At 42.2% G+C, this 25,850-nt stretch overlaps 1 protein-coding gene across 1 annotated transcript in view; it reads right to left on the reverse strand.

Moving 5' to 3' along the window:
• The window catches only part of CELF2 (CUGBP Elav-like family member 2), a 244,805-nt gene that overhangs the window by 79,861 nt on the left and 139,094 nt on the right, over positions 1–25,850 (reverse strand). The window contains exon 3 of the mRNA XM_074144550.1: positions 18,155–18,237. Within this exon, the coding sequence (XP_074000651.1) occupies positions 18,155–18,237 (83 nt within the window). The remainder of the gene's footprint in view (positions 1–18,154; positions 18,238–25,850) is intronic.

Genomic DNA, 25,850 nt, shown 5'->3' on the forward strand with positions numbered 1-25,850 from the left:
TGGCCAAGCGTGGGATTGTCACGCTCTGAGTCACCGCCGCGTCACCAGCGATTGCTTAAATCTCAGTTCAGAGTTGTCAGCATATTTGGTGGAAAGGCTTTTGGGCACCTGCTTTCCATCCATTCTCTGAAGAGAAATGGGCACTCAGATGTTCTAGGTAGGCTAAAGACTTCCTGTGAGCAGTAATTTCTGCGAATGAAGCAAGGTTTGTAGGCTGAGGCAGTCAACACTCTAAATGATCTGTATCGGCTGGATAAATACGAGGTATTTTGTTATATATGTGAGTATGTTTGCCTTACAGAGGACTTTGGTGATTAAAAAGCAGGAAATGCCTTTCAGTGAAGATGAAGGAGCTGATGGGCTCAATTTGCTGCAGCTGTGTTGAGTCTGGGAAATTCAGGTGTCCTCAGCACCTCCGAAACTCTGGCCATGTAATTAGACTATGAAAAATCATTATTTTATGGTCCATTGCAAAACCCACGTTCATACATGATTAGTACATCTATTAGCAGCTTTTATTCTCCATTCCTGCCACCGCAGACTGCATATGCCTCCCTCCTGTTATTCCTTGTGCCTTCAGCAAAGAAAACCACTCATCAAGAACAGACCGTGAGTGCACATAAACCTGCCCGTGCCTTCACCCAGCTCAGTACATCAGTCAAAGGCCACCTCTTAAAAGTCCTCTAAAGTTAAGCACACTGTGCCTTTACACCACGGGAGTTTAGGGGATGTGTGTGTAGGACATTATCCACGGCTCCTCACTCCTTACCATCCCTCTCATCATCTTTCTACAACCCGTTAAAGCCATGAGCAGATGTCTGGAGCTCTTAGCCCTCTTTAGACCTGTCCCTTTCCTTTCTTCCCTGTTACCTGCCACGACTATGAGTTTCTAGCCATGCCCCAGCTGAGTTTGTCCCCTATCTGTCACCCTTGCAGACCGTATCGCGCGGAAACACAACACAAAATTGAGCTAAACCTTCCCCCAAGCAAAGGGTAAATTTGAAGAACTTGGGTTACTCGGGTAACATCCAAACCAAACGAACTGCAAAAGGATTAAATGATGACAGCTTGCATGTATCTTGTCATTTCTAGCACTTTGGGACTTGTTTCTTGCTAGCATCAATCATTGTTGAAGCCAAAGGGGACTTCCTTCGCATTTTGTACATCTCAGAATTGTAAAAAGGCAGGAGAGAATGTGGGAGAGAGAAGAGATGTCAGACCTTAATAAAACCCTAATACTCTTCTCGGTGAAAGGATTGTAAATCCAAAGACTTTCTGGACCCAACAGGAAAACTAAAGAGGAAAAAAATATTAAGGAGCAGCAGGGACAGGCTAACAGCACAGATGAAGAAAAGCACCTAAGAGGCACCAGAACAAAAAACGGTGGGAAAAATTTACATTCTTTGCCTAACTCTGAGCTGGGAATGAATTTAAAGTTTTCTCCAAGCTCCTGATCCAATTAGTGAGTGCAGCTTAATTAGACCGGTAGTCCAAGGAAAAGAAGAACCCAAATCTCTACCTGCCAGTTTCTGGAACATCTTTACTGACTCTGGAAATCAGGAAGGAATGTACTGACCTACCAAAAGGCCAGAGGAAGAAGAAAAAATGGTCCACAAGCACCAGAGAATTAAATGATTTTCAGTGTCTTCAGAGATAATTGTTTTTTCTAGATTATTATGTCCAGACATCTCTACACGCACATCCTAGCCCCTCATTTCAGCTCTTTGCTCCCACATTTTTCAGTAGGATCCTTTTGGAGGAGCTCTTGAACATATTTCTCACATCACTTCAATGCCAACTGGTTCTGCTTTTTTAAACCCTTGTGACTCACAAGTAACACAAGTTTCCCAGAACTGAAAGGTGTATTTTCCTATCCAAGAGAACTGTTTAGAACGACTTCTCTAGGGTCAAACTAACTTGAATTACACAGTCAATATCTGGCTACAGCTTCAGGGAACTTCTTCCGGGAACCGGGGACAGTCTCTGAGGCCAAATAAATACTAGTGAATAAAAGAGGTAAGGGACCACTCTCTGGCTCTTAAGAGAAGTGGCATGGCACAGCTTCCATTTACACAGCTATACTTCTCCTTCCTCTCAAAATCGGATGCCCTTTTCCACACTGCCTGGTGGGAACAGTGTCTAGGCCATGTTATTCCCCCAAATATGCCCCCACACCAGGCAGGAAAGTGCTAACCAGCACCGAGACCAATGCCGTGGTCCTGCTCGCTTTACCGGCACAGGCAGAGCTTTGGATTGCCACTATTGGTTTAAGTCATTTACCTTAGTTTATTTGCAGGTAAAAAGACCACAAATGTGCATCCATCACATAGAGTCTCACAAATAAATGCAAAGCAGTAGCTGTAACTGCCTGAGCGATGGCACAGCCAGGAGATTGTTTGCTGTCATCCTTTCATAAATCCCAATTCAAGGGCTTTAAACTGTGTTAGGTATTCATACAATTTTAGTAGTGGAAGAATGTGGTCTGTTACTTGGCCTCCTAGATTACTGTCAGGCATATATATATGCATATTTTGGAGAGAGAGCTAGAGGGAGAGAGGGAGGGAGAGAGGGAAGGAGGAAGAGAGAGAAGCAGGAGAAAATGAATATTGCTGGTGGGTGCCAAATATAGTTCATGCAGTAATGCATAACATCATTATTTTCTATTTAGAGCACAGAAACAAGCATATAGCTTGCTTAAAACAAGTTGTTTCTTTTACCAGAGAACACTAAAACTGCTGAAATTCAATGCCTTTTGGAAGCTTTCCAACTTAGTCATTTGCAATCCACTACACTCCATGTTTTAAATTCAAGTTAAATTGAACATTAGCTCAAGTGACTAAAAACAATGCTGCGCTTTAAAATAGTAATAATATTCTAGTGATCCCTTCTGCAGTCAGCCCCGCATCCTGCTGTTCCTCCTGTACATTTACTAATTAGGCTATAACACTTGATCTCTTTTAAAAGTTGTACCCTCATACAGAAATGAAAAAGTTGGTGGTCTTAGAAGTGACAACTTCACTTTCTAATGTACAAATAACTGCTGCTGCTCTGTTAGCAGTTCTACTCCATTTATTTAATTCCTTCATTTCTTACCACCCACACAAATGGCAACAACTCCAGGACACATGAGAGCCAAACGGAGTGGAGATAAGGAAGGGGACGTACGACCAAAATTCTGTCCTCAAAATCACATGGAAAACGAAGTGATTAACAGTCTTTTCTTCAAATAAATGAGCCTTTACAGAACCTATTCAATCCTAAAAATAGACATTAAGTCGAATTCTATATCTTGTTGGGAATAATGCCTTGGGGATATTTTGTATCATCCATGCTTAAAAAGCAAACCCATTAGACATCTGAGCAAAACACCAGATATTATTTTAACAGCAAGAGTTATCCATCTCATCCGCAGCGGCAATAACTTTTGTTGACATTTTGCCAATTGAAGTTTGCGTGCCAATGCGGGGTTCCCCCCCCCCCCCCGCTTTGCATTAAAATGATAAGTCACAGAAAGATAACAAAAGTCTCTCTGTGACTTTAATTGAATGAGTTTTAACACCCGTTCAAGGTAACTGTGAGGAACAAAAATTACTGCCCACGTTTGTGAGCGGAAACCGAAGGGCGGTGAAGTGGTGATTTGCCCAGCGTCACGCAGGGAGGCACCGCACGGCCCAGAATGACTATCCGATGGGAGGTAGCCAAGCTGTCCGCACCGCAGCACAGCCCGAGCTCCTCACGCTCTAATTGATTTCTCCTCCTAACACCACTGCGAGGTGCTTACTGCTGCTATCTCTTCTTAGCAGAAAGGAAGATGATGGGGGAAAAAGGCACAGAGGCTAAATGGGATTCATCTGGAATTATTCCACAACCGAAGCCAAGTCTCTCGAGCTGAAATCTTGTAGTTTTATCACCAGATATAGGTGAGGCAGTAATGAGCGATCGTACTCCACATAAGCATTTATTTTCTTACAGTACGACTCCCCAGATACCCTTTTCAAGAGGCAACATAAGAACCTGAAGCAGTGATCCAGGAGAGCTGGAGGAACCAAATGCCAGCCAAGCTGTGATGGCTTTGGGACCTCAGTTAATAACTAAAACAGTCTTGTAGCTGCATTGCGTGGATTTGCCCGGCATGACCTATGATGCCAGGACTCAATTCCCAGCATGACACAAGCCTTACAGTCAATGTCTCGCTGGACATGACTCAAGTCTTCTGAAGCCGTACTTTCTTCCATCTTCCTAGTCAGGCGTTGGCTTCCAGAAGTCAAGAGGAGGTTGAGACTTAAAAAGGAGTACTTTTCCTTCAAATCTAAGAACACCACCGCTCTCCTCCGTATTAGTACTTGGAAAACGGAACCAAAGCAAAGCCAAAACATGCTTCCTATTATCTCATTTTCTATGAAAAGCCTTCCCACCTTCCATAGGAATAAAACTGAGGTCCCTTAACCATCCCAGAAGGGGAAGGCAGCACAGCAGACGCTCGGGCTTACTTGAGTGCTCTGCAGAGGCCTATCACACAGTTCTTCGCCTAGCAAAAGTCAAATCCCTAGCTTAGGAAGCACTGATTCCTGATGGCGTGCTCAGGGAACTCTGCATTTATGACTTCAGGGTCTTTGAAGACTCAAGATGATGTTCCCATCTTAAAAAAACCTCTCCTGCTGCCAAACAGAAATATTCAAGTAGCTCAGGCTGTGGGCACCTTTTTAGGACGCTAATGTTTGAGCCTGGTCCACACAAAACTCCTCTTTCCACATAAATCCCTCTGATTCCACATGAACATCTAGGATGACTTTTAGAAATTTATCAAGAAAACAAAGCAATCCTCTACCCCCTTCTCCTCCTCCCCCAAAAGCACAATCCCAAACAAAACCAAAATAAATTCTCTTTTAAGCTACCGATGACCGTGAAGAAATTTAGTGCAAGGTTTTTAAAAACATGCAATGGCTTTTGTAATGCAAAACACAAACTCAGCTGTGACCGAGGGCATGACTACCAGGATATTAAACGCTTGTTTTGCAGAAGTTTTATTTTAAGATTTACCATGTTCTGTGCCTGCATGTACTGTCTCCTCTATGTGAACTATGCTCTTGGAAAACACCATGTGATTATGCTCAGCAATATCCTCTACCTTTGCCAAGCTGAAATTGAGGAGATAACCCTTTAAAGGGAATGACCAGCAACAGCAAGATTTTAGAAAGGCAAGAAAGCACAGTCAGGGGTCCTCTGTTTCTTTCATAAAGCTATCTCATCTACACTTATCTTCTCCATTTTTGACTTTCATTCAATAAGAGAGAAACCAGGCTCGACCACTCCCTCGGCTTCACATCACAGATTTTTCTGTTCATTTCCTAAGCAGATCTTCTGCCTGACTCTTTCTGCAGCATGGAAGGTCACCTTGATCCAGTGATGCACTTGGTCTCCTCTTCTGACAGAAACTAGAGTCTATTATTTGGTACAAAACTCAAATTCTAGGCTATGGGATTTTTATTTTTTTTTAATGTAAGGCTTTTTTAAAGTTCTTGTTGGAAAGCTTTCATATTTGCATTACAATGTACCAGCAAGAACATCTTCTAGCTAAAAAGTGTGATTGAGGTAAGTCCAAAAAAAGCCCCTAAAGCATCCAAATTATAACTTCTATTGAAATTCTACCTTTTAAATTAGAGCAAAAGGTACAATTTATAGGAAGAGTTGGCACCAATGATGTGCCGTTTTCACTTAGCAAAGGTGTAGAGCAGTTCTGAGCCCAGAATACACGTCTTGATTCACAATTCCCACCTCTCCAGCAGTCAGGCAGGCAGGCAGATTCCTTCCAGTTACCAAACACAGTCTTACCCAGATTTCTTCAAAAGTCAGATATGAGCCCCAAACTACTTGTCAACATGCATGCCTCTCTAAATATTGCAGGGAATAGCCAAAGCACTCAGGTAGAAAAGGGGTTTTGAATGAAGGTGTCAGAAATCCTACTCTCCCAACTGAGATCAGCTGGGGTAAGTAGTACAGTTTTATTGTTTAACCAGCAGAGCCATAATATTTTACGCCAAATGAGGATATGGCTCATAAATTCTATTTAAGCTCTCCATGAGCTGAAGTTACAGGAATTTTCCACAACTATCCAGTATCAGCATCCAAATAAAAGCTCTCGGTGTTATGCCAATACTCTGCAGTGGTGAAATAATCTGGCGGTGGAGAGAGAGTGAAAAAAGATAGCTCACTATTTGATCTATCTATGAAAACAGAATGTTACTGCAGTCTCCAGCCACAACCATACACAAACACACTGTCCACACGAAAATAAGAACATCTAGTTGTGTATACATACAATTACAAACAGCAGTAAGAATCACATTAAGTAACCATGTAATTTTTAACCACTCTTTGTATGAATTCATTCTCTTTAATTTTTTAGCATCTCTCTAGCTAATGTATTTTGCCAGTGCTTTGTTTGCAATAAGGAAAGTATTTTTTATTCATACTAAACATGCAGTATACATTTATAATGCTAATCTTAAGGAATTCTAATGTATTTAAATATTTCCCTCGATAGGTACATGGGAAGTTAAACAAACAAAAAAATAAATGCACAACATTAGCAGAAACATATATTTTTGAAGAATGAGTCAGTTCCAGCTGGCTGTGGTATTTGGACCGAGCTGTGATTAAGCTTTCATTAGTAAAAGGGACAGTATCAGGAACAGTAAGGCCAAAATCAACCTGCCTCCACCCACCAGCAAAGCTCTGAACTAGCATCTGACCCCAAATATGAACCTCAGTGCATTTTTCCAGAAACTGAGCCCCTTGATTCCCTTGAAAGAAGCACCAACAATCTTCATTTAGTGACTATAAATGCCAGGATGTGAAAAGATGTCTTCTCGTACTTATTCTTCATATTGCTATTCTACTCAATTAGAAGTTTTCTCTGCGTTGTGCCCTACGAGTAACATCTTTATGCATGACTTGCCTAAAGGTCAAAGAAATCTCTTTGCAGAGATGGCTTCAGGTGGAACAGCTGGAGGCCACGGAGAGCTATCAGGAAGGTCCTCTGATAAAATCAGCTGAGCTCAAAGCTCCTACATCATTCATCCTACCTGCTCCAAAGGTAGCATTTGGAGCTACTGCAAAGTCTTGAACTCCAGGTTTCTCAGCGTATGCTATTTTTTTTCTGAGCAGGTCTAATGCAGCCTGAGGGTTGTTGCAGCTCCAGGGAAGCTAGAGGAGGGCAATGAAAGCACAGGGGGAGATGGCATGGGACCAGAAAAGAAATTTTCACCAAGTCACACCCTCTATTTTTGGCTCTCATGTCAACAGGGAGGAAGACAAGTGCCAGACATAAGAGCTGTTAGCTATCAGGCTAGTTTTAAACTGGGATAAATTCATGTCATTCTTTGCAAAATGAATAGGGTTGCAAGAGGCAAGGGACACGCCTGCCTGAGCAACCCTCCGAGCCCTCCAGACACAAGCTTATAAGCACAGCATTTAAACTGACTGTAGCTCTTACTTACTAACATCTTTCTTTTTGGATAATCATATATTTTTGTACAAATAGGAGGACTCTATATTCACACAAGCATAGCAATTTCTGCCACTTCTTAGCAATTGCAGAAATGAGAGATGAAAAAATCCAGTAGCTCATCTTGAATGACTTAATGCCAATACAGGATTAATGCCTATCATATATTTTCTAATTCTTTCCTGCCCCAAATGCCCCTAAGGATTGGGATTTAAGTTTGTTTCTTTCAGAAGATTATTCTCATTGGACAATCCCATTTTTTCCTGATACTTGATCTAAGTTTTACTTCACCTCTTACAACGCTAAATCCTCAATTCTGTGTACAATCAAAAATAATTCCCATTTGTCACTGGCATTTGAGCAGTACTTGGCCTTGGAGCAAATAAATGCACCATCTACAGCCATGCTGCTGTGGATGCTTGGTGAGGTACTCCCACAACAGCATTTATCCTCTCTGTATTCCTCGCAATATTTGAAATGAACATACCGTATAATAACACAGCCCATCTTCCTCTAAGGTATTGTTATGAATCAGCCACGAAATAATATTAGTCGCTGTCTGGCGGATACTGGCTCAAGTGGTGGTCTAGAACACAAACTCCAGTCGTTTGAGCCATTCACAGTTGAAGGGAAACAGAACGGTATCATGCACCTCGCATCTCTGCATGAGGCTGTAATCCCATTGAGAGATCCTGGCAGCGGTAAGGAACACTAGAGTGTTTTGTTTATTTTCACAGTGGAATTACAAGCTTCACTTATGGAGGTACCTGACTTTCAGTTCTTACTTTAAAACTCCTCTTATCCTCTGATTAGCGTCTTATTTTCCACAATCTTATTTTCTTCAACCTAGAATCCTATGTTCTCTATCTTGAAATCAATGATAAGGCTCTATTCATACTTTCTTAAAGATCGTTGCAGACTTCCAATTATTCCTTTCAAACATGAGCTGCTTTTTTTTCTTTCTTTCTTTCTCTGTCCCCCCCCCCCCCCCCGCCCCGTGTTTCTTCTTCAGAAGAGAAAATTTCCACTCGCTGTAAATTGTAATGGCAGCAAGTGGGATTGGGTGAGCATTCCTAGAATGAATGACAGAGGCAATGTATTCATGAGATTCCCTGATACATTGCAAATTCCTTTTGCAAAGAAGAAAAGTTGCTTATTCTAACCCCTGCTTGTGTACCCCCCGCTCCCGCGATGGGAGATAGCCCATCTCAGAGTTACAATAGGGCAAGGGCTGGGATTGACTGCAGACTGCTTTAATGCCACTCTTAATGACAACTTGTGAAGATTAGGAAGTTGTCAGAATCAGATATCAGCAAAAGCTCCAGCTTGCTTTGTGAAGTCAGTCTGAATTAATTAATGGGTAGCTTTCCTTTGATATCGCTTTGATATTTGTCTGCAGCTGGATAAAAATCAACCACAAAGGAAGCTACATTTTGTTTACCACTGCTTAAGACTCTGTTTAGTTCAATGCTTTTTTCTCTTTTGCAGTTTTTGCTTTTTTAACTTCCTTGGCACAAGGCAATAGAGATAGGCTTCCATTAATAAATGGAGTTATGGTGGCGTGTTTTTCAATGACTGCTTCGCTCCACTCCTGGAGATACTCAGGCTACATTCTGGGAGCAAAGCCATTACTGATTTCAGCAAAGCTGCAAGTGAAAGGATGGTCTGTTCCAAAAGTAAGACAAACAGCCTTGCCCACCCTGGCCCCGCTTTTCCCATTAAAAGTTATTTAACCCTTTAATGATATTTTATTTATGGTTTAGAGGGTGCTGATCACTTGCTCCGTACACTGACAGCCTGAAATACAAGCTCTGTCGCTAGGGGTCTTCCTTAACTTCTCAGGGTGGGAATTCACAGCCCGTTTTTAGTGTCTCTAAAGGTTTTGGGTGTCTACCACGACAATCTGATGGATACGTCTGTACCCCAAAGAGGTGCTTGCACCCAAATGAATCCCCGAGTATTTCTAGCAGCCTCAGTGACCCTACTGGCAAGAGGAGAAAGGATTGCTCTGTGCACCATGGGGGAAGAGCAGACAAAGAAGTGGCTCTTCCAACTAAGCTGACGAAGATGATAATTTCTTCTGGAGAACGAGCAAAAAATCAATTACCTCTCTGGGTCTGTAAAGAGTATTTTTAATTAGACAGAATATAATTGCCCAAAGTGTGTCATTAGAGCAGGAGGCTCAGTCATAGAATCATAGAATGGTTCAGGTTGAAAGGGACCTTAAAGATCAAGCCACCCAGTTTCACCTGGTGTTCCAGGGCATATTATGGGGTTTCTAATGACCACAGAGAAGACAGAACTTACATTTTCTCTCTCACCATGTATGCTGTCACATAGAACAGCACAGAGTATCTAAACAGCGTGGTTCATTACCTAGTTGAGATGGGAGGAAGCTACCTAGGGATTCCTCAGCTTCCTGCACCACCTTGGGAGTACAAACACTAACTGAGCCAACATTGCATCCCTTGGACAGCAATGTACAGAGCCACAGACGACACAGCAGAGGTCTCTGAAAGAAGCCGCACAGCTCACAGGGTTGGACACCGTGGCAGAAGAATGCTGAACAAACAATCTCTCTGTTATAAACATGTCACGAAGCCCAGGCTCTTTAGTTATAACATAACTCAGATCCATGGGCACCAAACATTGCTATTGAGGCAGGTAAATGGCATCCAAGGGCACCTCTAATGATGTTACTTCCTGATGCCTGCAATGTTGTTTATGATTTGCCTTTCTAATTTCACTGCTGTAGGAGTAGTCAGACAGCTAGGAAGGCTCCCTGAACTAGTTTTTCATTACGAAGACAATTTTAATAGCTTGTGTCATGGTGCTAATGAGGCTGACTGAAGCACCTGTACTTTCTGTTTCAGATAACAGAAAACAGCTAACACCAGCAGGAGGATAAAGAGCTGTTTAACAGAGCGCCCAGGCTATTACCCTTAGCTAAGCATCCCACCTAAATCTTGGTGAGCTTTGCAATACCCTAGAGTACTCCAGTGATGGCCTCTCAATTTTGTTCAGAGCTTTCCGTTCTGAAGTGCACAGCAAAAGGTTCTCCAGTCAGTGAGTTTTGGGTACCCAGCTTGAAAGCCATATCCTGTGAAGAGATCCTCCCTGAATAAGATGTTCTAAGTTGGACATAAAATTCTGTAGGCATTGCACAAAGCAATGACCTCAACTGCCCAGGGTTATGGAAATTGGAGGTCACACGCCAGAACAGATTGGTCTTTTGGGGATGGGCTTCACATTAGAGAATTTTTCTGAGGTTAAGCCTGTATTATACAATACTTTGTTTCCATCCCAATATTATTATACTGCAAAACTGTGCAAAAAAGAATCCTGAACTACTCCAAAAGAGCTATCTAAAAAAGCTAGTGTGCGTCTAACTGCATTTGCAGCTGGGCTAATGTGCTCTTGCTCGTCAGCTGATCTGCTACACCAGGGAAAAGCAACAGTTCTGATATAAGAATGTCTAAGATCTGCAACAGCTCACTGATGCCCACCCCCAGCAGCTCTGCGCCCTGCTGACATACCCCAGGGGTTAGGCTGGGGCATATTGCCACCCCCTCCCCCCCGCCCCCACCCCCGGCAAGTAAGGCAAATCAAGGTTCAGCCTCCTTCTCCCAGTGCTTCAGGTCAATGGATCATCCTGCACTTCCCTTTTCTTGGACAGTATCTTCCAAACATTTGAAGCTTTTCCAAATAATAAAAATACTTATTGCAGCACGGACTCATATCCAGATATCACAATTTTTGAGTCACTGCCCTCAGTACTAGGCAACCAAGTGCTTTTACTTGCTTTCTCTCAGTTCCACAAGAGTTTAATATTTTTGTACACTGCTTCAAGAGGAGAAACAGTGACCTCCAATCTCAGCTAGATCTAGTGGTGAAGGCTCTGTTAGGTCAATTCAAGTTAAATCCTTACAACAAACAAGCCAGAGAGGATATGAACTGCATTCTCCTGCATGCCAGAAAGCTTGACCAGGCTGTGTGGGAAGGTGAACCTGTCCCCATCCTTCATTGAGTAAAAGGGACAAGATAATTATGTACTAAATGTTTTGCTCAATTTAGAGAAGTTATTGTCATTTAGTCAATATTTTCCTCTCTCTACCCCTGGACAACACCCATAGTTCTGCCATTAAGCTGCAAGTTCAGCTGCTTACAGGGACTTCATTGGGCTCCTAAGTCACTTTTTACTATTTTATGAACTCAGGGCTGGTGATCTATTCTGTCTTCCACATTAATGGTAGATGCAAACCTAACCCTTCTACTAAGGTACCTGAATTTAGTGCAAATACTGATTCTTCAATTAAGTACTAAAGTCAGTGCAACTTTTTTTGAGGGCAGAGGTGGAAGTGGTATATTTGCGTAATAAAAAACTAATGTCTTCTGAGCTGGACAAAATGTACTATGAAGTGGTTCCATTCGCATAGTATTTTAAAGGAAGAAGTGGGCCAGATTCACTTTCTCAACCTCATTCAACGTCTTATAGCTCAGTTCCTAGGAACAGGCGCTCCCTGGGAATTCTCCACTTTCCCATCTGGTTATTTTTTATCATTTAAACAGTTCTAGACTTTTCAGATCCTCCATTAAACAGCATTTGGCCATGCTATATGGGTACTGAATTAGTTTAATTTGTCATCATAAATCAATCACTCCAATCCCGTAACTAACTTAATTGCTCTTTGAATTCCCTTTCTGTTTGTCAAAATCTCTCAAAGTCACTGATATCTCATAGTCAGGCTATTATTCAAGTCATATTGGATGATTACCTTTTTATTACAGGTAATTTTTACATAATGTTCACACAGTACTGACAACTTATAAGGCCTAAAGCAGAGAAGGGAACTGGATATTAAAACGCTACTCCAGAAAGAAGAGTGCCAGGATATTCATTAGAAATGAACTCATGATGTAAAGCGAAAATCAGAAATATAGTTGGCTTTTTGCTTCTTGTTGGACAAACGGTATTTTATCAGAAAGTGAACGTGGATTCGCAGTAAGTCGTCATGGATGCCTGCATTTTGAAGCAGATTATTCTGAAGGTTAAATAACCTGCTAAACTGATTCAGCACAGTGCTGAGATTTCTCTCCCATGTTACAACCCCTGAAGCCCTGTGCCCCCGGGGGGTCATCGGGCGCTGCCTTGCCGGTACATGCAATACCCACACCGTGGCACGTAGTGAGATCAAGTGTGCTTGACACTCAATGTGAAACCAGAGCTGGTCTGTGGGGGTGAGGGGAAGCCCCAACATGGACTGGCATCGTGCTGATTATTGTCAGCCTGGTGTAGGGCAGAATGAACCCTACTGTGAACGGGCACCAAAAGAATGATCTAAATTCCTCTTTAAAAAATCAGTTTTTCATATTCTACAGCCTTAAATGGACCCTGAGGTTTCCTTACAGCCAGTGCAGAATACTTAGGGTGAAGTTCCCTCTAAGACAGTCCTGTTTGCCTATCATGTAAATAGCACTTAATAAAATCAGTAGTGAGTCTTAAAACGTAAAAACTGAAACATCTTTCCCTTGACAACATCTGGCAAAAAAGGAAGTCATTAATATTTTACAAGACAGTTAGATCTTACAAACTCCACCTTGCTGTTAAAATTTTAAGAGCTTTTTCAAAACTGTATTTCTCCATTGTTAAACCCTTAATTAAATTGATTCATACACCTAAAGTCCTAATTTCATGCCAGAACTTCAATACAAACGATTTGGTGCTACTTGGAATATGTGTATCCCACTTGAAATAAGAACCACGTAAACCATTAGTCTGTTGAACACACAGGAGTGCTGAGACCTAAATCAGTGCGGGCTGTTAATTATTTCTGTGATAAGCTTCGCTATGAGGATTTATGCAAAAATATACATACAGGCAACAAATAATCATTGCATTGTCAGATGAATCATAGAATCATTTAGGTTGGAAAGACCTTTAAGATAATCACTGCCACATCCACCACTAAACCAATCTAAACCTAACTTCAAATACAAAACAAAGACTCCAAAGAGTTTTAGGTGTGGATTTTACCAATGGATTCCCATCAATTCCTGACTTCAAATGGGTTCTGCATGAGATTAAAGGTGTATTTATTCAGTAACTGGGCTCCAAGAATTTGACCAACACAAAGTGTTCTTGTGTTATCTTTCTGCACTTATCTCTTGCCAGGAAATCCGACCAGGTTCACTAGTTACCAAAAGAGAGCACATTCTCTTTTAAAACTAATGCACTTTAAAAGTAAAACAAACAAAAAATGTCAGTGCCACAAAGGCAGCTAAAGAAGTCCCTGCATAGAGCTCTTCGAGGTTTGCTGTCTGTACAGAAGCCAATTTTCACTAAGCAGCAAATTAGAGCACGATGGGGACTAAGATTATTACATCTAACTGAAGGTAGAGAATAAATTTAGATGGGAGGAATTTATTGGATTATTTTGTTTAGGGAATAGAAGTTAAACACCTCTAACAAAGCCATGAGATTCTTAATGAAGATGAGACTAGTTAAGGCCTCGGTTCTACATCTCATCCCAAAGAAGCACATCTCTAAGATCATTACTACATTCCAGTCGAGGTTTTGCCTTTTCTCCCTTCTGCCTTCTGAAACAAAATTCAGACCAATGTTCTGAGAAAACCTGACTGTAAGTTGAATAATACAAACTGCATCCCTGTGAGCTCGGATATGAGCTATGTGCTAGCATGTTATATTTGAAAAGACACATCTGGAAGCTAACGCTATTCATTTACAAGACATAAAAGCTACTCATGATGCCAGCACCAAGTAAATAGAAGAGAACTGTTCCTATTTTGTTGATATGTATCATATATATCAATACGCCTGTATTTCTCAAACGCTGTATATCTTTTTCTCTGCCTAGTAGCAATCCTATCGTAACAAGTGATATCTAAATGCATTTTGGGCAAAAGATAAAAGCTCCATTATATGACAAGGAATATTATGACTAACAGAGAGATTATACTAATCATGAGTAAAAAGACAATGTTTGATCCTACTTATGCTGAAAGTTTTTAAAAATTTTAAAAAAATCTTTTAAATGAATTTTATCCCGAGGAAAATGATTAAAACCAGAAAAGCCTTGAGATGTCAGCTGGTGACATGTTTTTCTTCTTTATCTTTCTTTTTGTTGTTGTTGCTGTGAAAAAAAATCTGAGAGAATACAGCAAAGTGCATCATTAACTTCTTATTAATTTTATAATACAAAGGCAATTCAGTTAAAATAGTGGTGCTGCAACTTTAAATTACAGAACTAGCTTGGTATTTAATGAGAGATTTAGCACAGCAGGGTTTCTGTTAAATTAAGTTGTGCCTTCACATCACAGTGGGAAAACAGGTGTATATTGGTTTAGAATTATGGAAATGTTGACTAATTCCAAGGCTTGTAATCAAACAGCAAGGCACCCTGCAATATTTTCTTCCAAGATTCTGCATTAATCATTTATGTCTGGTCTTATTTTCTTCATGTCCACTAAAAGGGTGCAGCTCAAAGGAGCAGATAAAGCGCTCGTGTTTTCATATCTCTGTTACGGATGAGGTCCGTGCAAAAAGTAGATACAGAAACAGCACTGGAGGCTTTGCTCAAATACTACCTAAATTAAACTGAACACGCAGTCTTGGAAGGGGGATAAATTTCACACTAAAACCCCACTTTTTTGGCTTCACCAGTGCTGAGCCAAAACCTGCTTATGGAGCCAGGTGGAGCTAGTCCGCATTTGAGAAATGAGGAGGCTAAGCCCAGGAATAATCTGGCCTCTATCATTTAATGACCACAGAGGTTTTCCCCTCCACCTTTCCACAGCGGTGCGGGTTATACCTGCGCGCAGGTGAAACACAGGCGAGTTCCAAGCACCGCAGCATCCCTGCAGCCCCCTGCTCCTGCGTCTGCCACCGCTCCTTACCTCACACTAATAAGTCACCTGCCTTTGCCTCAGGTTGTCTTCCTGGGGTATGTAAGGATGCCTCTTATCTGACACGTGGTGGTGTTACAGTAAAAGTGGAAGGCACAGATTCTTTTCTTTCTAGGGACACCTTATTACCGCACCTCCTACATACCATACCTCGTTTACTGGAAGCAAGCTGACGATGCCCAAATCAACCTGATCCAAATTCATCCCTTATTGTAATTCTGCCAGATGACTGCTTCCATTTGCTCCCGGACTGTTTCGCACATGAACCTATCCACTACTGATTCCTGCTTCTTCCATGAAAGCTGCTTAGTGGGCCAGAGCTAACGACATAAAAATTGCTCAAATTCATATACGGAGAATCCTGCTAATGTGAAGTGTTTTCAGTACGTGTGCCACAACTTGAAAGAGTGCTTAAATGAAGTTATTTTGGGAATACACAGATGCAGCTTAGCGGTATCACCATATATGCTGAATGTCAGCATACAGCACATGCAAAATATAGAATCTGTTATATAATATATGCTGAATTGTTCTCAAAGAGAAATAACAAATCTGTATGTGAGTCGCTTCTCTTTATGAGAGGTGTCCCTTTAAGAAGTAAGTACAACAACTTATCTCAAAGTAAAATCTTAACATCTCTGGCAGTATCAGGAATATTTTTAAAGCCCAGGCCCCAGAGTCATGGGAATGCAATTTTCACATTTCCTTAAAAGAAAAGTTTGTAACCTCACAGTCAGGGCAGAAAAACACAGCTTGAAAAGGTAAGTTTTAAATGACAAAGAGCTAGAGGTAGCATTAGGGAAAAAAAAAAAAATATTTTTGAGCTTTAGTTAAAAAAAATAATCAAAAGGTATGGTAGTCTCTTTAACTGCTGCATGCTTGTTAGCTGTACAAAAGTGGAGGAGAAATGATGCCCTGCTCAAATAAGACGCAATGCAGAGCCTGAGCCGGCTTTGCCACATGGACACGGGGAGGTCAGTGAAGGAGTCTGTTCCTCTGAGTCACCCACTGGGATAAGGATAACTAGGATTTCTCAAACACAGCAGCCAGCTCACAGGGCTCAGGGAAGAACGGAGGAGCAAACAGAAGGACCCTCTCTGCTTTTAAGGGGAGCGAAGCATAGATCTCGTGGTAGAGCTTCAGGGTAGGGTCCCACACCCCATCTGGACCAGGGATGCTGGCTGGGCAGGGTGCTGCTCCAGCAGCTTGGGAACACCTCTGCTGGGGGGAGAGGTCCATCCTACCCCGCCAGTCAGCACAGGTATGTTGGAGAGCAATTCCACAACGAGTTGGGTTAACTGCAACTTTAGCTGAATTGGGTTAGAGCTCTTCATCCAAGGACTCAGCATTTTCTGGCAGCAGGGATGGGAACCCACAACTGGGGTTGCAGAGCTAGAGGGTACTGGGACCCTCAGGGCCTTCCTTTCTGCCTGAGGCTGGCACATCTGTCCTCTACATCCTCAAAAACTAAGTCTGCCACTGGGGGTTTGTAAGAACCAGTTGCAAGGTCCAGTTGATGGAAAAATCACTTGAATCTGAAGTGGCACAATTTTTATTTTCCTGTAGCTGGCCTACCTCTGCAGATTTTGTACCACCTCTTCCAGCATTTTCACTTGCAAGTGACAGAGGACTCTCATTTTACCTCGGAGAATTAGGAGGACTCACAGGTAACTATCTGACATGCTTCTCCACATTGGTCATTTCCATGACAGATGAGGTGGGTTTCATAACAGGAGTTGCATAAAGTGAGCTGGCCAGATGTGAATTTTTCAAACACATAGTGTCCAATTTCACATACAGCACATAGGAACTAAAGGAGATATTGGCCATAGAACCGTCAGTCCAACCAATGTTCTACTTATTTACACGGTGTTGTGTACATTTATTTATTTTTACGTCTGTAACCATACACTCCAACCATATACTTAAGCACTTCCCCTACATCAAGAGGGAATGTACCTCCATCTTTTATATTTTTCCTTTCCCATTCCCAAAGTATTTGGCTACATGCAGCAGAAGAAACGAAAACATTAGAACAAGATTTCAGCATTAAATCATGCAATTACCAGTGATATACTTCTCTACCTGAAGAACCGTAGGATAACACAAGCTACAGTTTGCACAACACAACCACAACTGTTTTGACCACCGGTGTCATATATTGGTGAGAACAGATTGCTAAGGAGAGGCAGTGGCAGGGAACAGGGTGACACTGTGCAAGCCACTACGTGGTACCAGGCTCTACAGTACCCCGATGTGTAGCCATCACACCAAGGCAGTCAGGTTGCTTAGAAATTGGGTGGATAAAGGCTGAATTTAACAAAGCTGGGTGCATTTTGTCTCTTCCTTTTCTCTCCCTTTTCAAACTGGAAGCCCCAGTGGTGCAGTGGCTTTCTGCCATATATTTATTCCTCCTCCCTCCCTCCTTCCCGCTAAAATAAAAAAAAAATAAATAAAATTGAATCTACCTTGCACTTCAGTAACTGCCTCTAGTCAGCAGGAATCAGCACTGTTTCCAGCCAAGGGACTTTCTACAGAAGAGCAACTGCCTTTTGAGATGATGCCATTGCTACAGGACTGGCACCGTTACAGGACAGACCATCAGGTTTAGCTACCCTGCCTTGAAGAGATCAAGGTCATCTGGGGCACCGAGCAGCATCTTGAGCAAAAACGGGCTATTTTTCTGGCGATAAAATAATTAGGATCAAAAGTAAATGTACTCACCCCAGGTAAAGTTTTAATATTGTGCAGTGCATTCTGTGCCTCAAGAGCAGCTTTTCTTGTATAAAATGTTACGAAACAACAACCTATAGAGAGAAATGAAAAGCTTTCAGAAATTAGTGAGTATGATTTGTGAGAGTACAATAGGGAGGGAGAAAAAACAGTGGTTGAACAACACATTATGAAAGCTGGAAATGTGAATTATCATGAGGCTGTCTGAATGACATGAATAAAAGAAAGCTTGTATGGTTTAAAATAAAAAGTCACCCCCTGTGCATTGCATCTATAGTACACCTACATTGTTAGTGAACTGTAATCACTTAGTTAACCAAAATCCAATTGGCTTTGTACAGCATAAATAAGGTTATATTTTTCTGAGGGCTCCCCATTATACTTTGAATATAAGCAACATGGCAAGCTCAAGCAGCAGGAATTCATTGCTGCACCCCAGGCAGAAAATCAGGTTAAAGCAGGACCTTATTTTAAGAGTCTTATACGTAAGAGCTAAGGTTTGCTCCCCACCATTTGAAACCAGGTAGGACTGGAGATAGGACACTCATCTCAGTTGCAAGAAGCAAGATAACCTACAGGAGAACTCGCCACTGGTGAGAGGGTGGAGGCTGCTGATGGTTGGCAGCACCAAGTGAGGCTGCATCCGTCTAACCTTGCATAAAGCAGGCAGCTTTATTTGCCTTAATCTCTTCTTTATCCCTTTGGCAGCATGATTCAACTAAGTGGTCTGGGGGACCAAACACAGGCTGTTGCCACTTTCTGCATTGCAAAGATGGAAAGTAACTTTTCCCGCAGCACACGCAACCCAGGCAGCTCAACACCAGCTCCAGGGAGAGGTCAGGGCTCAGGTAGATCCTCAGGAGACAGCTATAACACGATAGGTGTGGGACAAAGAAACAAGGACCAAAATTTGACTTGCAGTCTGTAATGTCCCACAGTAATGAAGCCGGCTCCCAGGGATGCATGGAGCATGGGCGGATGGCTTACAGTGGGAGGACCTAGCACCTGTGTTGCAGGTGGGATGCTCAACATGATATTCCAGCTTGTGACTTCAATTTTACTTCCAGTGGGAGGGAAACCACTTTGAGAGCATCACTTGTGCATTTATGTGGATAACACAAGATTGCAGGCATAGAAACAAGGAAAATTCACAAATAGCTCCCACTCAACACAGTAAATCAGTGATGTAGACACGTCCTTATCTGCTTCTACTCCGTCCATAAGTGCAGGGCTGAATGGGGACATGAGCAGCGCCTGCTTTGGAGCCATGTCACACTAAGAAGAGGCTCCAAAACTCCTATGGAGCTCTGCAGTTGCAGATGGGGTGCTCCATGACTCAGTCGCAACAGGGAGAGGGGAAAATGTGCTGGGTAACACTGGCTGGGAGAGAGGTAGCTACTGAAGCAAAAACTGACTTCATACCAAAGAAGACGATGCAGATTTTACTAATTAATCAGAAAACAATCCTGTTCTCTTAATCACAGAGATTTGTTGCCACTCCAGAGAAATACCAAAACCAAACAGTAAATAGAAGAAACATGAGGTCTCGAGCCTCGGTGTTCCCTCAGAGCATGACAAATAAAATAATCTGTCCTTTGGGCAGTAAGCAAAGCCCTTGCTTGCACCCGCTCCGTAATGTTAACCAAGGTGAAGCATCACGTCCCACCTGATATGCCTGCTTTTGTTCAACCTCGCAGCAACCCCATAACAGCAAAGGAGACCTAGGAGAAAGCGTGCAGAGAAGCACACAGCCAGCAAACATCTCCAGTAACCACGTGGAGGTGGCCCATAGCACACCTTGGAAGGGAGGGCTGGATCCAGAACTGCCCCTCCGCTGCCTCTCGCTTGGCTCAAGCCATGAGTTGCACTGTGAATGCTCCCTCTGGCTTTGCAGCCGGGGCAGCAACGACCATCATCCTTATAACAAGCAAAGGTAATCACGTATTCCCAGCTGGAATGCAGCGAGTTTATCCCCAACACTTGCAGGCAATACAATGCATGGGTGGGCAGGTAATGCAGATTTAATGCAGCTGGGAGAAACATTTCCCATATTGCCAACAGGTTCCTTAAAATTTCACAGTGTACGATAGGGATGGTTTAATAATTATTTCACTGAGCCGAACACTGTTTGGGAGGGATGAGTATTAAAGATGGCCACAGCCTGTTAAGGTTTGTGCTTCCTGTGAGTGTTTCTAAATCTTCTATTTCACTAGCAAATTCTGAAAAATTGCTTTATTTTACTCTGGAATTAAAATGGGAAACAAATCCGAGTTTGTGATATTTAACAGTGTGACTTTGAAAAAGCATTGTGATGTTTTCCTATCCTGCCAGTCAGCTCCAAAATCTGTCTTTTATTGTTTCTTCATTTGGATTATTAGCTTTTTAACATAAATACCAAGCAGTAGTAATGACTTTGCAATTGCCATGTCCTTTACCATGGGTCCAAAGAGTTTCATTTTAGATTTCAGCTCTGCGGGTTTATTCTGATAAGGAGAAATTTGAAATCTATTGGTTTATCATTCTTGGCACTACTTGAAAGAACCGCACTTGAAAGATGAATATGCTGTGAAATACCCTTTAACTAGTCATTTTGGGGAAGTAATAGTGCAGGAGAGAAAAATGTCTCTGTGAATGAGGACTGGGAGAAAACAGTAGTTTAATGGGAAACGTGCAGATGTTTCAGGCAGGTCATAGGACCCTGACAAAAATGGAGACTTCTAAGCTCACGGACCAACGCATCTGAAAATGCATATCGGTAAAATCTGTCTCTGGACTCATTTTGCTTGTATCTTCTTAAAAACCACAACACAACAAGAGTCGGTTTGCTGTGCTTTGAGGAGAGGATGGGCAACAGTTGCGGACACCTGACTCTGAAGCTATCCTGCTAAAGACGTCAGGGCTGGACTGAAAAAAAAAGGAAAAAAGAAAATGCAGAAAAACAGAAAAGGCAAAAGTGCACATGGTGTCACAGGAAATGCTATAGCTCAGCCTATGGACTTTCCAGAGGTGCTTGCTGCCAAGTGACGCAAACCGCTGCAGCTCCAGTGGGTTGGCTTTGAAGATGCCTCCAGTGTAAAATCCCTTTGGCTCATTACCACGACCCATTGGAGAAAGTACCAAATTCAGCCCTTTCTGCCAAAACATAGGAAGGGAAGATGCCCATGTAAGAGTACAGGGTTAATCTACGCTTTAGGACTTGCAGCTAGCCCCCCCTGAAACACAACTAGGAAATGAGTTTCCTTCCTCCATCTTCCCTAAGAAAATGTAATATTGCCAAAGACAAATTGGTGACAACGCTGGAAAAGAAAAAGTACATTTCCTACTAAGAGAAAAGAAAAAAAACCCAACCCTCCTCCCTCCAGCCCCCTGCACACATAATCTTGGCTTCATCACCAACAAACCTGACAGCAGCTTGAACCGCAACTAAACTTTTCTGACATCCAAATAACTCAAAGCCTGACAGTGATAACCTTCTCCCCTCCTAGTCAGGACAACTTAGAAGGTGAATTGGTTTGTGGACATGGTTCTGCTGATCCTCAACAGCCTGAAATATAGCCCAGTTTAACTCCATGTGGGCTAGTAGCTTCTTGACCAAAGGAACAGGAATTTGTGCTGCCAGTCAGTGCCTCCAAAGCAGCAAATCTCCTGCCTTTTGGTACGCTGGTTGTGCTCTACTTGGAACTGTACTTACTACAGTGTAAGACATCTCTTCTTTGTACCTAGAAAAAATACTGAATGAATCATGCGGATCCCTCCAGTCCCTTAAGGACATCGGCAACAACTTCATGGCTATCCTGCCAGATGCTTGAACAGACTGAATAAAACCTGCCACCCCGCGCTGCACAGCGTCTGATAGCAACAAATGGGATGCCTGAGAAACAACGGCAGAAACCAGCCCTACTTCTCAAAGCATCTGATGAGAAAACGCCGCGGTGTGTACACTACAATGATCAACTTCAACACCTCATTAAAAAAAAAAAGGGAAAAGATCTCTGATTTCAGCTTGTTTTCTCTCTCTTTTTTTTTTTTTTTCTTTTTCTTTTTTTTTTTTTTCAAAGGAAATTTAGTGCCAGAAAAAGACCTCAAGGTCCCAGCCATTGGGAGAGAGTTGACACATTCAATTCTCCATGACACATTCAATTCACAAGCCCCTGCTCAGGCTGCCAAAGGCACCAATTAGCACCAGTGGAGGAGATTTTATTTATTTAATTTCCACAGAAACCTGTTTAGCAAGACACCGACAGGGGCAAACAGCCTTGCGTATGGCTAGAAACAGCTTTACTTGAGTCACTGTCAGAGATGGCAGCAACGGATTTCATGGGGATCATGCAGCCACGGCTTCACTAAAGCAACCATTTAGAAGTTAGGGATGGGCAAAGAAAGAGCAAATGTTGAGGACTCTCAAACCACCGTACCCATGAATTTCTGCTGAACAGCGAACCTGGGTTTCTGGGGGACATTTGTATGCCTTGTGGAATTAAACAAATTGCAGTGTCTTCACCACAAAACTTCAAAAAATGCCACTCCTCTTGTGAGCAAGATGATTTTTTTCAAAGAGCTGTTAGTGACCTCCTGCAACGGGACTTCTCCTCCTGTGTGACTTCTGCTCTACAACTCAAATTAGCCACCTGTGAAACCCTTGCCCCCATCCACCTGGCAGAGCAGACAGGGCTTTGTTAGGCTGTCAGATACAGCCGTACGACAGCGCTAGGAGCTCCGTTGTGTTGTTATTTTTATCACTCTCTCCCAATTCAAGCACAGACTAATTACTCCATGAGAGCTGTTTACATTCCTAATTTTGAACAACTAACAAAAGGAAGCTTTCCTCCACTCGGAGATATGGCTTACACGGTCCTCGCTGGCTTTTAACGGCACTGGGATCTACTTAAGAGGCTTAATCTCTCAGCCAGGATTTCATGCTTGAATGAATACGGCAACCTCCATCTTGCTTTGAGTCTCTTACAGCTCTCTAAACTGCATACACGGTTCCGAGGTTAAAGTTACCAGGAATTACACATGTCCATCAATATAAGAAAATAACCTTTGGATGTGGACAGGAATTACAACGCGCTATTCTACAAGATGCTGTGAGGTTTTGATTTTCTTGAAGAAAAACGTGCTGCAATTTTCCCAGGCCTGAAAATTTAACTTTGGGGAATTAAAAGAGAAAAGATGCAGGAGGAAAAAAAAAACCCCACCCTTACATTCTTTGGTCTGATTTATGAGTTTCTATAGTTTTCAACTGTCAAAATTTGTCAGTTTGGATCTCTCCTGCGTTGTGCATATTATCACCTGCTGCCAGTATCTGAACCCTAACCACAGGGTATAGAAATACAAGAGCTTATCAGTGCGCCTGCAAAGCCTGCAACAACTTAAAAGTATGAAATTTGCTTTACCTTCTAGACTAATAAAATAAACACTTCAAAACAGCTATAATGATTATCTGATGATTGAACTCTGTATTCTTTTAGCAAGTAATGGAATCCTGGCAGACAAATTCAATTCAAAATACATTCACATTCAGGACATCAACAAAGTCATCATGTTGTGAATTGAAAATTCCTTTAAAGGCTGCGTTTGAATTCTAAGGGGCTGACAGATCAAGGGACTGAAGGCCCTGGAAGGCTAAATGAGTGAAGTCCCGCTATGTTTCTTTCTTTCTGTGAATGAAGCTCATTTTTGTGTGTGCATTTGCAAGCAGAACAGGTGCTGGCTTCATACAAGCTTAGAATCTCAATGGGGACAGTAGCTTCTTGTCAATCCAGCGCAGTTCAAGCCAGTTTAAGTTAAGCAGGATTTCTTTTTATTTTTCCCCTCCAAATGTTCCTCTCCTGATTTCCACATTCACTCTTCCACTACCAAAATTTAAACGTTACACTGCGATTTAATGGAGCTGCCTTTTAAAAGGGTCTCTTGCATTCCAGCTCTTCACCCGAATGCTGAAATACGTGCTCTGTAAATCACAAACAGCTGCCTGAACAGTGTGATTTGCAACCAAACCCACCATGACCTTCACTGTCATTTTCCAAAAAGCAATGAAGACATAAAAAATTCTCTTCCAGTAAAGCCACTGAAGAGAACTACTGCTACAGGAGCTCAGGTGTGTGGTTGGGCAACAAGTTTTTCACATTCGTTAAATTTGGTGCAGTGCAATGGGAGCCTTGTCTGGCGTTTCTTCTGTATTACAGATTTTAGTGCAATTAGCTAACCTGCACGGAAAACACCAGTCTCATATTAGGAGAGGTGTATCAAAGTCTTAAGAGATTTTGGTTGGGTGATTCCATACAAAAACAGAGAGAAACATGAACTGCTTGAATAGTAAATACAGACATTCTTGACAAAGGAGAGCAAAAAACCTTTCCAGAAATACAAATCCAACTACTTCTGTAATTCTGCTGAACAGAAAAAGAGGGTGGTAAAGGCAGGGATGCATTTTGATTCCTACTTGCACCATCCTCTTGCTCTGTTGTAGATGGAGGCACTAGAGAACGATGTCAATGATTCACTCCCGAAGCAATCCCTGATAGAATTGCCATATACTGCAGAAATCAACCTTTAACGATGCTGCCTCCCAATTAGCTTAAGTTTGCTAATAGTTTGATATAATTGGCACCCTGATGGAAACCGTATTACCAATCCTGTCACCAGCCAGGAAACCGCATCGCCACTCTAATGACAGCACATATTATAGCGATGCCACTTCTAATATTAATACATTAGCTGAAGGTAGGCAGGGGCTCGGATGCGAGAAGGATTCACAACCAGGACGTGCCAAATTCCACCCTGTGCTCCATTTTTCCTCCCAGTTGTAACATCCAGGGTGGCAACGCACCGGCCCCAGCATGCCCCCAACTGCCCCTACCGCATTAAAGCACAAATGCTCCAGGCTGGTAACAGCCCTGTAAATGGCCAGTGAAAAATGATCCCACGGAGCTCAATTTTTTCTCTCTATGCCTTGCAAGTTATGACGGCCTTTCTGTTAATTGGCCACAAGTCCTAGTTTGCTGTCAGCCTTCAGCTGCACCGGGGAGCTCTTTTGGAGGAGTCGCACTCTGTCATTCCCGTACCCTTGTGAATACAAATGCTCTCTATAAATGTCCTCTGCCTACAAAATGGAAGTGTTTTTTTTTTTTCTTTTTTTTTTTTTTTTGACCTAGATTAAATCTGCTGCATTTTCAAACCTTTTGGGAAAGCAACTAAGAACTAATATGCACCGGTTCGTGTGCCACAACACTTCCCTACCCATTATTATGTAAATTTTGACTAAAGTGCGACACAGATAGAAAAGATATCAAGGGCAGAATTGCCAGAATCTGCTTTTCTTGCTCTCTGAAATAAGCCACTTATATTAAACAGTTTTAAATGGCTAATAGCTGTAAAAGTATCTGAAGAATTTCAATGTACATTTTTTTTGTATAGGACAATGACAGCTTTTAGCAAATTCCTGAACTCTCCCGCTGCGTGTGTAATGACTGGGAAGAGAATGGCCAGCACGTCCGTACAGTGTGTTGGGGCTTTCTGGTTTACTTTTGAAGAAAGGGGTCAACTTCTACATCTGCAGCTTGATAATACTTATTAGATATTTGCACTAGATGCTGATAAAAGCTGTGTGTGTGCGTAAGCAGATGCAGTACTGGATTATATCCGTGGTGGCAGGGTAAATAAATACATACAAATCAGGCTTATA

This window comes from Numenius arquata, chromosome 2, assembly GCF_964106895.1.
Source record: "Numenius arquata chromosome 2, bNumArq3.hap1.1, whole genome shotgun sequence".
Taxonomy (NCBI): Eukaryota; Metazoa; Chordata; class Aves; order Charadriiformes; family Scolopacidae; genus Numenius; species Numenius arquata.